The sequence below is a fragment of the Topomyia yanbarensis genome, chromosome 3 (assembly GCF_030247195.1).
Source record: "Topomyia yanbarensis strain Yona2022 chromosome 3, ASM3024719v1, whole genome shotgun sequence".
Taxonomy (NCBI): Eukaryota; Metazoa; Arthropoda; class Insecta; order Diptera; family Culicidae; genus Topomyia; species Topomyia yanbarensis.
The window spans coordinates 51,686,721-51,700,684 of NC_080672.1; the positions used below are offsets into that span (position 1 = coordinate 51,686,721).

The 13,964-nt window shown below is 44.5% G+C and overlaps 2 protein-coding genes across 2 annotated transcripts; both read right to left on the bottom strand.

The window, feature by feature from the left end:
- Positions 1-8,260: 8,260 nt before the first annotated feature.
- LOC131686929 (uncharacterized) lies at positions 8,261-9,667 on the bottom strand. Its single transcript, XM_058970960.1, has one exon. The coding sequence runs from the start codon at positions 9,665-9,667 to the stop codon at positions 8,261-8,263; it is 1,407 nt and encodes a 468-aa protein (XP_058826943.1).
- A 120-nt stretch (positions 9,668-9,787) lies between these two features.
- Positions 9,788-13,597, bottom strand: LOC131686930 (uncharacterized). The gene has a single exon (XM_058970961.1). The coding sequence runs from the start codon at positions 13,595-13,597 to the stop codon at positions 9,788-9,790; it is 3,810 nt and encodes a 1,269-aa protein (XP_058826944.1).
- Positions 13,598-13,964: the final 367 nt, after the last annotated feature.

Here is a 13,964-nt window from a genome sequence, read left to right on the forward strand (position 1 = left end):
CCTTTCTATCTACCTTCGAAATGACAACCGCACTTCCACGTAGCAAATGTAGTCACCTTTGTAATTCTGCACTTGAACAGCATGAGCAGCGATGCCAGATATGAAAACATGTCTTCATTTTAAAGACATTTGAAAGGGTGTGAAGACAGGTTTTTCATTTTGAAGACAAATTTGTTTCGGATGTCTGGCGGATTTCTGGCAGAAATCTGGCTCAAATCAAAACCTGATTCAGAATACTGGTCGGTAAAGAGAAATGAAGACATTTGAAAATCATACCTGGTATCCCTGAGCATGAGTCGACGAAGCTCTATATCGACCAAGAAGACAATACCATTAAATTGACATTTGTCAAAAGAAAATTATGTGCAACACAAAAGTGTGAATTTCGTGAGGTTGGTGGTTTAGTTTTTGCCGGCGTTTGCTTTTATCACCTTCCTGCAATATCAGCAAATTGTTGGTACGAAAAAATCCCCGAACGACAATTGAAACGCGAAGGCGGCAGATCACCCTGAGGATGGATTACTATGGAAAACCGCTTGAAGAATCCCATTACCGTGCGATTAATAAATTATGATATTCAAATGACCTATGGAATTAAAGAATTACTCAACCGTATGGTTCGTTCTGTGGTTTACAAATTCATTTCATACATTTATTTATTATTATTATTATTATTTTTTTTTTTTTTTTTTACTTTTAGATTATCGAAGTTAATTACTGGAAAATTCTATATATGAAGTCATTGAACCTGGCTGGTTTCGTTATGGTTCGTTTTGAACAGCGTGTTTCTCGGGTATCTCTGTTGTTTGTCACTTTGATATTAGGCCCAGAATCAGCATTAGAACCCAGTACTGTTGCCGTGCAGTCTGATGAATGTGGAACCTTCTTCAAGTCGTTGCAACTTCTAGCGTATTGTACTCCGTTATCGCTAGAAATTACTATCTTAGCTCCTTCTTGTGCAACGACTGTGTAGCGTTCAGAAGAGAAGGTAGGGTCTGTCTTGGATTTCTTGTGTTGCTTCAAAAAAACCGTATCACCAATACGAATATCTGAAGTCGTTGCCCCTCTAACGCGGTCTGCATGTTTCGTACTGTTCAGTTTTGCTTCTGCGTCTTTTTCTCGAATGTTTTCGCGGTCTAGTTCTCTAGCGTTCACATCGGTCCAGAGACTTGGAAATGTTCCTCGAAATTTCCATCCGACTAGAAGCTCGAATGGCGTTACGTTTAACCTAGAGTGAGGTATGAGGGTATTATGATTGTGTACAAATGTTTCTAGCGCCGTCCTCCAATGTATTCCTTCGAGTTTTGCGGCGGACAATGTTTTTATAATTGGTTGATTGTACCGTTCAACCAGTCCATTTGACTGTGGGCTCAGTGGGATCGATTTGCGCACTCTGATACCTTTTTCTTGCCAGAAGTCGCAGAATGTCGAACTCTGAAAGGGAGGACCATTGTCACTTTGGATTATACGTGGCAATCCCCAGCGTTTGAACACATCTTGTAGAGCCCTATTCGTAGCATCCGCGTTAGTACGATGCATTTCAACCACGAACAAAAACCGGGAGTATGTGTCTATGACCATGAGGAACTCTCCAGATCCAAACCCCGGAACCATGAGGAAGTCTATTTGGACTATCTCCCATGGTCCTTCTGGAAGTTCACGAGGTGCTAGTGGGATTGGCGGGTTTTTTCTTGACAGCAATACACACGTTTCGCAATTTTTGATAAACTTTTCTGTTTCAGAGCTCATTCGTGGCCACCAAAAAAATTCCCGCATTATGCGTTTCATAGCACCCTCGCCAATGTGTCCACTATGTGCTGATACCATTGCTCGGGTCCTTAAATGTTTAGGTAAGATGATTCTATCGCCTTTGCATAGCAGTGCTCCCAGTCCATGAATGTTCTTCTTTTGCGCTTCATACATCCGCAGTTCGTCAGGCCAGATATCATGCTTCAAGGCAAAACGCAAACGTTCCATTTCTTCGTCTTTTTCGGCACTAGACTCTATTTCGCTCAAAGTTAGCTCCATGCAACCTGTATCCAAACTACACAAAACATTGCTATCATTATCTTCATCGAACGGTTCTGCTTTTTGGGAAATCTGAATCAATCTCGACAACGCATCGGCCACATTTTCTTCGCCGTTGACTCTCTCCATCTTGAAGTCATATGGTTGAAGTCTTAAGGCGTACCCTTCAGCTCTTGTAAATGCGCGCTTCCCTATGCGATAGTTCGAATGATAAATAAACTCATTTGCGGAGGCGTCGGTTCGTACAGTGAATGGTCTACCCGTGAGGTAAAATGTGAAGCGCTCTATGCCCCATACAACTGCCAGAGCTTCTCTGTGCGATTGGGGGTAATTCCGTTCAGAGCTCGTGAGTGCCTTCGAAGCACAAGCGATTATTCTAGGCCTTCCATCCGAGTTGTACTGGACTAGCACAGCTCCTAAACCAACTGCGGATGCATCGACAAACAGTTCAGTTGTGTCAGTATTGCTATAGTACCCTAGCGTCTTAATTGCCTTTATTGTTTTGGTCTGTAATGATACGAACTCCGCTTCCTCACGGTCGGTCCAGTAAAATTTCGCCGCATTTGACAAAAGCCTTAGATACTCCGTTTTTGTTGCCCGATGGATGAGAAATTTGTCGACAAAAGTAATCAATCCTAGAAAACTTTTTACTTCTGCACATGAGGTAGGTTGTCGGAAATTCTTAATAGCACTTAATTTCTCCTGTTCAATCCGCCATCCTTCAGCAGTTAACTCAAATCCGATGAAGTTTACCGTTCGACTGCTAAATTTACACTTGGATGTGTTAACCTTCACATTGTGATCTTTGAGTCTGGTTTGAACTTCTGAAAGATTCCTATCATGCTCTTCTTTCGTTTTTCCGTATACCAAAATATCATCGAGATAGTTACATACACCTTCGCATCCCGCCAAAATCGTACGCTCCATTACTTCTTGGAATATATCCGGGGAGTTGCACAACCCGAAGGGAAGTCGTACATAGCGGAACATTCCAAATTCCGTCATGAAGTTGGTCAGGTGCCTTGAGTCTTCGTCTAGCTCGATGTGAAAAAATGCGCTAGTCAAATCTATGGTGGAAAACCATTTTGCGCCCTCTAGTTTCACGAGGATCTTTTCTAAACTGGGCATTGCATATGGACTACGAATGATATAACGGTTTGGACCTCTGAGGTCAATGACTAAACGGAAATCATTTTGCCCTTTCGGAACGACAAGCATTGAAGAACAGAATGACATATCCATCGATTCTGTAACGCGCTCAATAATTCCTGATGAAATTTGTTCATTCAGTCTTTGTTCCACTAATTGTTTCATAGCAACTGGAACATTCATGAAAATGTTGCGGCATGGTGGTTTTGACAAATCGTAGTATATTTTGATCGGAGGTATGTTAAACTTCGGGAATGTTTCGCCAGAACTAATGAACGCAATATTCTGTCCACTGTTTGGATTCCGAGTTAAGGACACGCGGTTCAAGGGTACGTTTAAGCCAAGAAGCAATATGCTGTACCTAGTCGCTGTAGCACGGCTAAGTAATGAGCGTAGTTCCTTGACCACGTAAAATCTTTCGAGTAGTACCGGGCGATCATCCGAAATGTACAGAAATGCTTCGAAGTTACATAATACGCGTATGCCTTCGGCTGTTGCGTATGCTTTTAATGGACGATCAGTTCCTTGTTCAATATTATACAACCCTTTACTATACTGGTTATTCGTGAGCAACATTTCGAACACAGACTCCGTTACGGTGTTGACCTGAGCACCAGAATCAATCAGGAACTCACATGCCATTCCAGCTACTGTAGCTTTGATAGTGCTATTGTCGTTGGACTCACACAGCACCGCCAATGTTGTCCCCGAACTTTCATCGCGCGGCTCGAAAACCTATTAATAATTTGAACATTAATTCACACACAATAAAAAAGTAACACCAAATGGGTTGTATTCATCAAACGTGATTTTTTTTTATTCAAATGAAAAAAAAACAAAGAACATTTCAGTTATTACCACTAATTACCCATTGGTGAACTTCATAGTAACTGAGTTGAGTCATCACTTACTGGTCTTGGGTTGGTGTCCTCGCCCGCAATTACTTCGGGTTTAGCATCGACTACAGCTACTTCCATCTGTTCGCGATTCATCTTCCGATCATCTGGAATTTGTCTGTTTCTCGATGCCACTGGTAAATTGCACGCTCGAAGGAGATGTCCAATACCACCACAGTTATGACAAGTCATTTGACTTGCAAAGCACCTTTCCGCTGAATGGTAGATACTGTTGCACCGAGTGCAGCGCTCTGGAGTCTGCGAACTTGATCCGCGCCAGGTCATGCCACCTCTGTAAGGTCTTTGCCCTCTTCCACGATAATTGAACCTTTGGTGCGGAGTTCTACCATAAGCTGGAGTAGAGTGACTAACCACGTATCGTGACGGTCTAGCCACGGATCGCAGAGCATTCAATGAGCCCTCCGCGGTTCCAACAACTGCTTGTTTTTTAGAAACGTATTCTTCGTTCAGGCGTATCGTTTCGATCTCCCTAACTTTGTCAATAAGTTCTGATAGTGTTCCTTTACGACTCATCATTTTGAGTGCTGCTATTCTAACCTCTTTATGTTTAGCCTGTTCGGCCACGGTGCTTAATATTTCTTCAAACTGTTTCTCGTCTGCATACTCGCACAGCTTTGCAGTCATCCCAACTCTTCTAATAAATGCCAAATCCGTCTCATTCACTCCCTGTGACATGAGTGACAATTTTCTGCGGTGGAGCATGACATCAGCGTTAGAAGCAAAATACATCCTTAGGCGAGCCATTGCATTGGAAAATGGATGAGTCACTTCACTAGGCGCATCGTTTGCTGTTACAGTTCCTCGGAATACTTCAAGAAGCTTTTGTCCTGCCTTAATTTTGAAGACAACGTATTTCGTTTCCTCGTCAATAATGCCCGCCAAAGCCAACGAATTGCACAAAAGATCCTGCCATGAATCAAAGTCGATTCTTGATATTTCTTCGCCCTCTACACACGGTTTACATTCCGGCACGCTAATGGATGAGACGGACATTTGGTTCATTGAAGAAACAAATCGGGAAAGATCGGCCGACGAATCGCTCCGGTGTCCAGCTTGGTGTTTGGTACTGCAAGGGCCGAGGTCGTTCTCGAACTCAACGCTATTTACCTCGCCACACTCGCTTCTTGCGGATGACAAACTAGATTGTAACAATCGAATCGTTTCTCGCGCCTTCTCCAGCTCTTCGGTAAGATGAGCCAACTTGGTATTCTTCTTTTTCCTGCAATTTATTCCAATAGATACAATCAATTTTTTTTTTGTAATGGGAAACTATTGTTACTACTAAGTGATAATAGGTGCGATGACTACTTGATTTGTAATGGCTTACCTTCATATTTTGCCAGTTTTTTTTTTCTCATAAGCTTACCTCACATATTTTGCTTATGGTAAAACGCATTTATATTTGACATTTCATTGATATTTTCTTTGTGTATAGCTATTTTGGATAATAGATGGCTTACCTTATTTTTTTTGCCATTTTAATTTTCATAAGTTTATCGTACACGTGTCTTGCTTATGGTTAGAAGGCTTACCTTTTTTTTGCCTAGTGGAGAATGGCTTATCTGTATTTTTTGCCAACTTTTCCAACAACAAATCGCTTTTTTTTGCATATTTTCTCACGTTTGTCATCGCGACCTTTATACATTTCCCTAGTCGTTTTCTTTTTAGAAGGAAACTATATCTGCTTTGCAATTTATACTTACTTAGTGGGAGCGTCAACTACGCCATTGTCGTGACGCTTGGAAGCCATTTTGGAGTCTGCTAAAATTTGGCAGTCTGTCCGCTCGCTTCAAATTTATAACACAGAATGAATCGCTGAACTCAATTCAAAGTTTAGCGAAGCAACGAGCATGTATATAAATTCTCTTCTCTCTCCAGTCTTGCTATGCCATCATCCCTCTCTCTCTCTCAATCCCGTCGAAAAAGGCGCTTTTCTTACTTCGCTCTATCTTGCTTCTCAATTTTAACGAGTGGTTGCACGAAGGCTGCGGGGAAACTTCGGTAACCGTCGTTTTTTTTTTTTTTTTGTTTGTTTAAGACGCCGGTAGCAAATGCGTTCGTCTCTCGGCAAGGTATCGTTCATCTGCAAGATTGCTCTCCTGCTTGTTCTCGTTCTTCTCTCAATAGAGTGCACAAACGCGATTCCTCAGCAGAGAACTTCGGCAGACGTCGTTCTTCAACTTCCGGCAGCAATGCGTTCGTCGCACGCTTGAGGAAGTTGCGTTTCGTTTACACTGAGTAAATTTATCTGTTGAATTAGTTTTGAGCCGTTTGCTGCGTGATAGTATCAGAAAGATGCTGAAATCATCACCTAATTTTTATTCCTGTTATATAGTTCGATTTGCATTATATTATTTTCGTCATATACCCCACAGCCATCAGTGAGAGAAGTAAATGTAGAATTAGTTTAAATTTGATTTTCATTTAAATTTCGTTTAAATTTGATTTTCGGATGCTGAAAGAAGTGGCAGTGAAGTTCTTCGTGGAAGAGCTCCATGTTTGTGAACGTCAAAAATATTGTCCATAAGGACATTAAGGAAATGGTTCTCAGTGTCCGAATGGCGCTAGTGTCGGCTGTGAAGGTGTATGAAACGGCCACACAGAGGGCGGAGGTAATTGAGCGTGCATTGATGTCGGCAAAGGTTACCGCTTTCTTAGCTCCTCTGAGGCATAGGAAATGAAAGTTGGTTGAAGTTGAGAAAACGCCAGTTCCCGTGACTTTAAAAAGTGGAAGAACTTAGCCAAGAGACTCTTGCAGTCGAGGGGAGGACACCACTCATCAGTGAGAGAGCTGGAGTATCGTTGTAGGTCGGAATGAGATACACAGCATACAGCAAAAGAAGTAGGATGAGAGCAACATAAAGCAGAAGAGGAAGGAAAAACCTCCGGCTCGTCAGAAGGCGCAAAAGAGGCTAAGGCTAAGAAATGGATTGCTAATAAATCATCATTCAGTGAGTCACTCTTGGTCGTATCTGACGTCTTTAGTCTGGGCTATTACAGTGTGCAGTGTTCCTCACGAAAGTCAGAGACGATCCGGAGCTGATGGATGTGGGGAAAGAGGTTGTAAGGACCGGGTGTACCCAAAAAGGTGAGATGCTCTTCGAGTTGAAGGAGGATCCTACGATTAACCGAGGTCTTCACTGTACGGGCAGACATTAGGCCACCATAGATGTATTTATTAATTTCAACTATAATTTTGTGTGAGTTATGCTAGAAGCGTGAATGTTCGAAATAAACATTAATTTTAACATTGTTCTCGCGGCGGATACTGAGACCGTCCGGAATGTGATCGGCTATGTGAAGACGGACACGACACGTTTGTGTTAAACTAATTTTTATTCACTTAATCGATTTTGGCACTATTGAAAAATATAGTGTGCACTACTCGAGAGATTTATTTCAACTGGTTATCTGGTTTGCATATAACAATTTATATGGGAATTCAGTACAAAAGGAAATTAATAAAGGCCTTTCCGATCCTCGATCGGATCTATTTCTCTCGCTAGCCGAGTGCTAGTGATAAGTAAATAGATCGAATGATAACGATCCAAAAGAGGAAGCGAGATCGATACATTATCTCCAAATTTAGTACACATATGGGATATTTAAATCTTATGAACTAGGGTTGCTCCAACATATGCCGGCCCCTGTTGAAAGATTGGCTCTTTCAACTAACTAGACGGCGACGAATGTTAGATGATGAAGGCTGGAGTTCTCTGAAGAAAGATCGATGATTCGTCGTCTAATGTTCTCGTTCAAATTGGCGATGTCCTACGATCTATTTTCATTCTGCGGCATCCTTTCACCGTAAGTCAGCAATCGCGATGAATTGATCCGGGCGATGTCTCGTTGAAATTGATGACGTCACAAGGATGTTGGTTGGTAATAAGTTGACAAGCGGATGATTCGTCTATTTCGGATAGTGACGTCTTTGGGGTCGTCCTTCGGGCCGGCCAGCATCTACAGTGATCGAGTCGTCCTTCAACGTCATCAGGGTTGGGCTTACTCATGGTTGACGGTCGGAGTAGCCATCGAAGCGCAGCACATGCCGGAGGAGGAACATTCTATGAGTTTTTTGCGGGTTCTTTAATAAACAATACTTACAGTGGCGGAGGCCCCAGGGCCTCCGTTCGTTGCGCAGCACCGAAGTACTGCGATGGAAGAGCTTAGAGGTCATCTGGGTTGATACTGGCAGCGCCAGCTGACTCGGTTGTGGGTTGACGAGTAGGAAGGACGCATATTTTCGAGATTGCACGCCGATATTCTCCATCTACGGTCCGTACGTCGACTACGCGGATGTTGTCATCGTCTCCACGAATGATGTTGGTGATTCTACCGTACTTCCATTTTAGAGGCGGGAGGTTATCCTCCTTTAGAAGAACCATCGTGCCGATGGAGATGTTATCTCTGATGCGCGTCCACTTGGTTCGGGGGTGGAGTCCAGAAAGATAGTCCTTTGTCCACTGCTTCCAGAGTCGCCGAAGGAGTTGCTGATTTTCTTGCCAACGGCTAAGTCGGCCTTGCGGGACACCGGAGAGGTCAGGTTCGGGAAAGCATGTCAGTGGACGAAATACGAGAAAGTGACCCGGTGTTAATACCTCCAGATCATTTGGATCAGCTGTGAGTGGTGTGAGCGGCCTTGAGTTTAAACAAGCTTCGATGCGGGCCAGAAGTGTCACAAACTCATCCTGTGATAGTACAGAGTTTCCAACGGTACGACGGAAGTGCTGTTTGAACGATTTAACCGCCGCCTCCCAAAGGCCACCGAAGTTTGGGCTGCGTGGCGGGATGAATTTGAAGGATATTCCGTTATCTGCACAGCGGTTGATTACTTCATCTTGATGCTGCTGTGAACGAAACTGCTTGGCGAGCTCTCCCAGTTCTCTTGAAGTTCCCACGAAGTTTTTGGCGTTGTCGCACTCTATTTGATTTGGCTTCCCTCTGCGAGCGATGAACCGATGCAATGCTGCTATGAACGACGCAGTGGAGAGGTCGTAGACAAGCTCTATATGAACTGCCTTTGTGACAAAGCACACGAAGATTGCTACGTAGCACTTTATAGCAGTCGCTCTTTTGCTGCTACGATATAGAAATGGTCCACAGAGATCTACTCCAGTGTTAAGAAAGGGCAACGTTGGGGTAACTCTGTCTGGAGGTAGATCTCCCATGAGTTGCTCGAGGTTTCGAGGACGGCAACGAAAGCAGCTTATGCAGGAATGCACTACGCTTCGTGCCAAATCGCGGATGCGAAGTGGCCAGAATTTTTCCCGAACGCACGCTACAAGCAGTTGTGGTCCGGCGTGTAAATTCTTTAGGTGATAGTAGTTAAGTATTGATTTCGTGATGGGATGTCGCGCAGGCAGAATCATTGGATGTTTCCGATCTAGAGATATGACCGCATGTCGAAGTCGGCCACGAATTCTGAGGATCCCATCGACGATAATTGGAGTGTGATGTTTCAGAGCTGATTTCGGTCCCACTTGACCGTCCTTGGACACTGCTGCGATATCTTGAGCGAATACTTCTGACTGTGCTAGTCGAACAAGGACCTTCACGGCTTCATTGAGCTCCATCGTGCATAGTAAACCTGATCTCCTACTACTGCGGTTGTTGGGCTTGCTGTTATGAATGAAGCGGCAAAGTAAGGCAACAATACGAACGAGAGCTGAGAACGATGATCGAATGAAGAAAATTTAATTTGGCTGGTACACTTGAATTGGCATTGAGACAGCCTTTTCCTCCAGCAGTTCTGGCGGTAGGGAATCGACGGTAATTGGACAGGTTAGCGGTGGCCAAAAACGAGAGGATCGGCTAAGCCATGGTGCTCCACTCCACCACGGAGATGTTTGCTTCAGTTGATCTGGATACATTCCTCGGGAGATTATATCCGCAGGATTCTCGATGCCAGGTACATGAGCCCATACACCTCCACTTGTTAAATGCTGCACTTCCGAGACGCGATTAGCAATAAATGTCTTCCATCGTGATGGACTCGAACTAAGCCAATGCAGAGTAATCATCGAGTCTGTCCAGAATATGGATTTGGTTTTCAATTCTACACTGGTGTGAACCTTATGGTAGAGGTGGCTCAACAAGAGCGCTGATGAAAGTTCCAACCGGGGTAAACAAATACGCCTTTGTTTCTTCGAGTCTCCAAGAGGAGCCACTCTCGATTTGGCGGCTAATAGGCGTACGGATATCATCCCATCGATGGAAACTGTCCGCAAATAAATGCAGGCCCCGTAAGCTTTCTCGGAGGCATCACAAAGGCCGTGCATCTCTATTGAGACTGGAGCGGAAGCGAACGCTACCCATCTCGGAATAACGATTGTGGCTAATTTATCTAAGCTGCTACGAAACTCCAACCAATGCTGCTGCTGGGCCTCGTCTAGCGGATCATCCCAGTTCTTAGAAGTTCGCCAGAGGGTTTGTACGAAAAGTTTGGCGATCACTACAACTGGACCAATAAGCCCTAGAGGATCGTAGAGCCGAGCTGTGTCGGACAGTACAATACGGCGAGAAATCGGTCCCTCCTGAGACCATTTGGGCACGGAATAACGAAACACATCGTCGGACGGCTGCCAATGCAAGCCCAAAGTTTTGATTTGAGTGATGGGCGAGTCAAGAGCTAGAGTACTTCGTTCGTCACGAAGTTCGGGTGGGATCTCGGAAAGAATTGTCGAGGAATTCGAAGACCATTTACGCAGGCATAAACCGGCAGATTGGAGCAACTGCAACAGTTGTCGACACAGTTCACTCCCTTCAGCTTCATTGTCAACCCCGGTCAGCATATCGTCCATATAAAAGTCCTTACCTAGGACTAAAGAAGCAAGAGGGAAATCATTCGATCCATCCTCCGACAGCCGTTGAAGGCACTTGGTTGCCAAGTAAGGAGCAGAGGCCGTGCCATAAGTCACTGTCGTAAGTTCGAAAGTACGAAGGGGCTGAGACGATGAGCATCGCCAAAGAATACGTTGCAGTGGGTAATCCGACGGGTGCACACGTATTTGGCGAAACATCTTTTCGATATCGGCGATAATGACATATCGATGCATCCGGAAGCGTAAAATAATTGACAACAGATCATCTTGGATGACTGGGCCCACCATGAGAGCCTGGTTCAATGAGATTCCGGTATCAGTGCGGCATGAGGCGTCGAAAACAACTCGCAGTTTCGTTGTTGTACTTTCTGCCTTTTCGACGCCATGGTGTGGCAGGTAATAGGCTATAGGCGCGGAAGCTTCACTGTCTGAGATCTCCCGCATGTGGTTAAGTTGATGGTATTCGTCAATAAAAACCGTGTAAGATTCCTTCAGGTGAGGATTAGCATCAAAACGGCGTTCGAGAGCGCGAAATCTGCGAGTAGCAATCTCCTTCGAATTTCCCAGTTGATTTAGAATTTCAGCTCGTTTGGGAAGGGTGACAACAAAGCGACCGGTCTGATCTCGAAATACACTTGCGGCAAAGTGGTTTTCACAAGCGGTTTCTTCTAAGGATTGGGTGCTGGTAGTCCAACATGATTCTATTTCCCAAAAGCGAGATAGTTGTTCATCGAGAGACTGTGTGCTGGTGACATGTGCCAGTTTAAGAGTTGACTCAGGACGACTGGAACCGACCTTTCCGGAAGCAACCCAGCCGAAAACAGTTCCTTGCAAAATTGGTTTTTCTGGGCCCAGTTTCAGAAAACCTTCGAGCAACAGGTCATAATACAACTCCATCCCGATAAGTAAATCGATGGGTCCAGGTTCATGGAATTTCGGGTCTGCTAAGACAATATTAGATGGAATATGCCATGAGGAAGTATCGACACACCGAACTGGAAGTTCTCGTGTGATTTTCTTAAGAATATGACACTGTGCGTCTGCGAGGAAATCCGAACACCGAGATCCAATACGAATGGTAACCGCATGGTACGATACGACGATAGAGTTGCCTACACCACCAATTTCTTGACGATTGGAGTAGCGACGCAACTGGCATTTCTGTACGAGATTTTCCGTTATTAAGTTCAACTGAGAAGCAGGATCCAAGAGCGCTCTGGCCCACTGTCCGTTCCCATATGAATTGAAGACCTTTACAATGGCTGTTTGCAGCAGTACAGTGGCAGGAACATTGCAGGAACTTCCGACGAGAGTGGTGGAAACAAGGCTAGAGGCAGTGGCTGTTGGCGTTTGGGATTCTGCTGGTGGCGAGGATCGAGAAGTTGAAGGTTGGTTTAACGAGTTAGGTTGATTGTCCTTTGACGACTTCGGTGGTTGCGAACTAGAAGTGATAGGTATAGGTGATTTCGATTGGGTGAACGAGCGATCGGTCGGTGATTGGTGTAGCATTGTATGGTGCTTCTGGTTACATACTCTGCATGCACCGGATGAGCAATTCCTTAGTAGGTGGGAGGAGGAAAAACAATTGATGCAGAGGTTTAGCTTTTTTACTTGCTCGAAGCGCAGCGCCACGGAGAGTTTTTGGAACACGTCACATTTGAACGGAGAATGTGCGTATTTTGAGCAAAATGGACACGTACCGGGCGATGAGTTGGTAGCTGTATGGACTGTATTTACTTTAGACTTCTGCGACCGGACCGTTTCCGATTTCACATAATCAAACGAACGAGATTTGAACGGCGTCAACGATTGGAGCACCGTAAGATGAGTACGAAGAAATGCGATAACATCATGGTACGTGGGTACATCAGTTGATTTGTGATGGATTTCCCATTGTTTCAGAGTGGAAGGATCAAGCCTACTGCAAACCATGTGCGCCAGCAATACGCTCCAACCGTCGGTTGGTATGTTCATCTTTTCGATCATGCACAGGTTCCGCTCAAAATCGTCGACCAGTTGCATCAGCGACTCATACGACTCCCTTTTCATTGAATCAATTGAGAATAGACTGTCAATATACGTTTTTACCACTAGTTTTTTATTGTCAAAACGCCTTTCTAACAGATGCCATGCAACGGTATAATTGGCGGCGATGTGCTCGATCGATTCAATTACCTTTCTGGCATCTTTTGACAAGGAAGCAACGAGATACGACAATTTATCGATTGGCGAAAGCTGGGGATTCGAGTCTATGAGAGATTTAAATGTATCACGAAATGTTATCCACTCTGAAATGGATCCATCAAAGGTTGGAAGCCTAACTTCTGGTAGTTTTATACGAGAGAGCGAATGATCTGGGGCGTTAACGCAATCTCTAGAAGGGGATGGCAGCATCATCTGTACTTTCGCTTCAGACTTACACAGTATATTGGTGAGAAAACTGTAAACCATAACATAGTCTTGTTCAAACGCTCGCCGAATCGCCCTATTAGCTTCCTCTGAAATCTTGCTCCCCTTTTCATCTGTCTTTGATTCACCGGTCTCATCCAGTGCCGATTCAATTTGCAACCGATTAGACTGAAAATCGTGGTATAAATTTGCAATTCGTTGCTTCCATCCCTCGAGTTGTCCACTGTCCCGTTCGGCATCGAAATTTGCTACAAAGCTTTTCAGATTGGTCATGGCGTCTAAGTAGAACCGCTCTTGGCGGGTAAGCGTGCGCAAGTTTGACGTCATTTCCACAAACTTATTATCCGATGAGAAAGCCTACCTCACCTACGCTCAATATAAACCACACCAATCGATTTAAACCCAGAGTGCCACGCAACCGAATAAGCTCATGGGATGAAAGCAAGCGAAACGATATCGAAACAATAAATTAATCACCGCTTAGATCACCCTATTTCCTCAAAATATCTCTTGCATGCGGTACTTACATTCAGCTTCTAAAGTACTCACGCCGGCGTAGCGTCACCTCGGTACTTTTGTTCGACGTCCTTTTGTTCGGTGCCACAATGCAGACCCAAGCCAAGCCACGCGGTCTGCCTCG

Coding starts and splice junctions, on each gene's coding strand:
- LOC131686929 (XM_058970960.1), bottom strand. CDS start 9,667: ATGGAGCTCAATGAAGCCGTGAAGGTCCTTGTTCGACTAGCACAGTCA.
- LOC131686930 (XM_058970961.1), bottom strand. CDS start 13,597: ATGACCAATCTGAAAAGCTTTGTAGCAAATTTCGATGCCGAACGGGAC.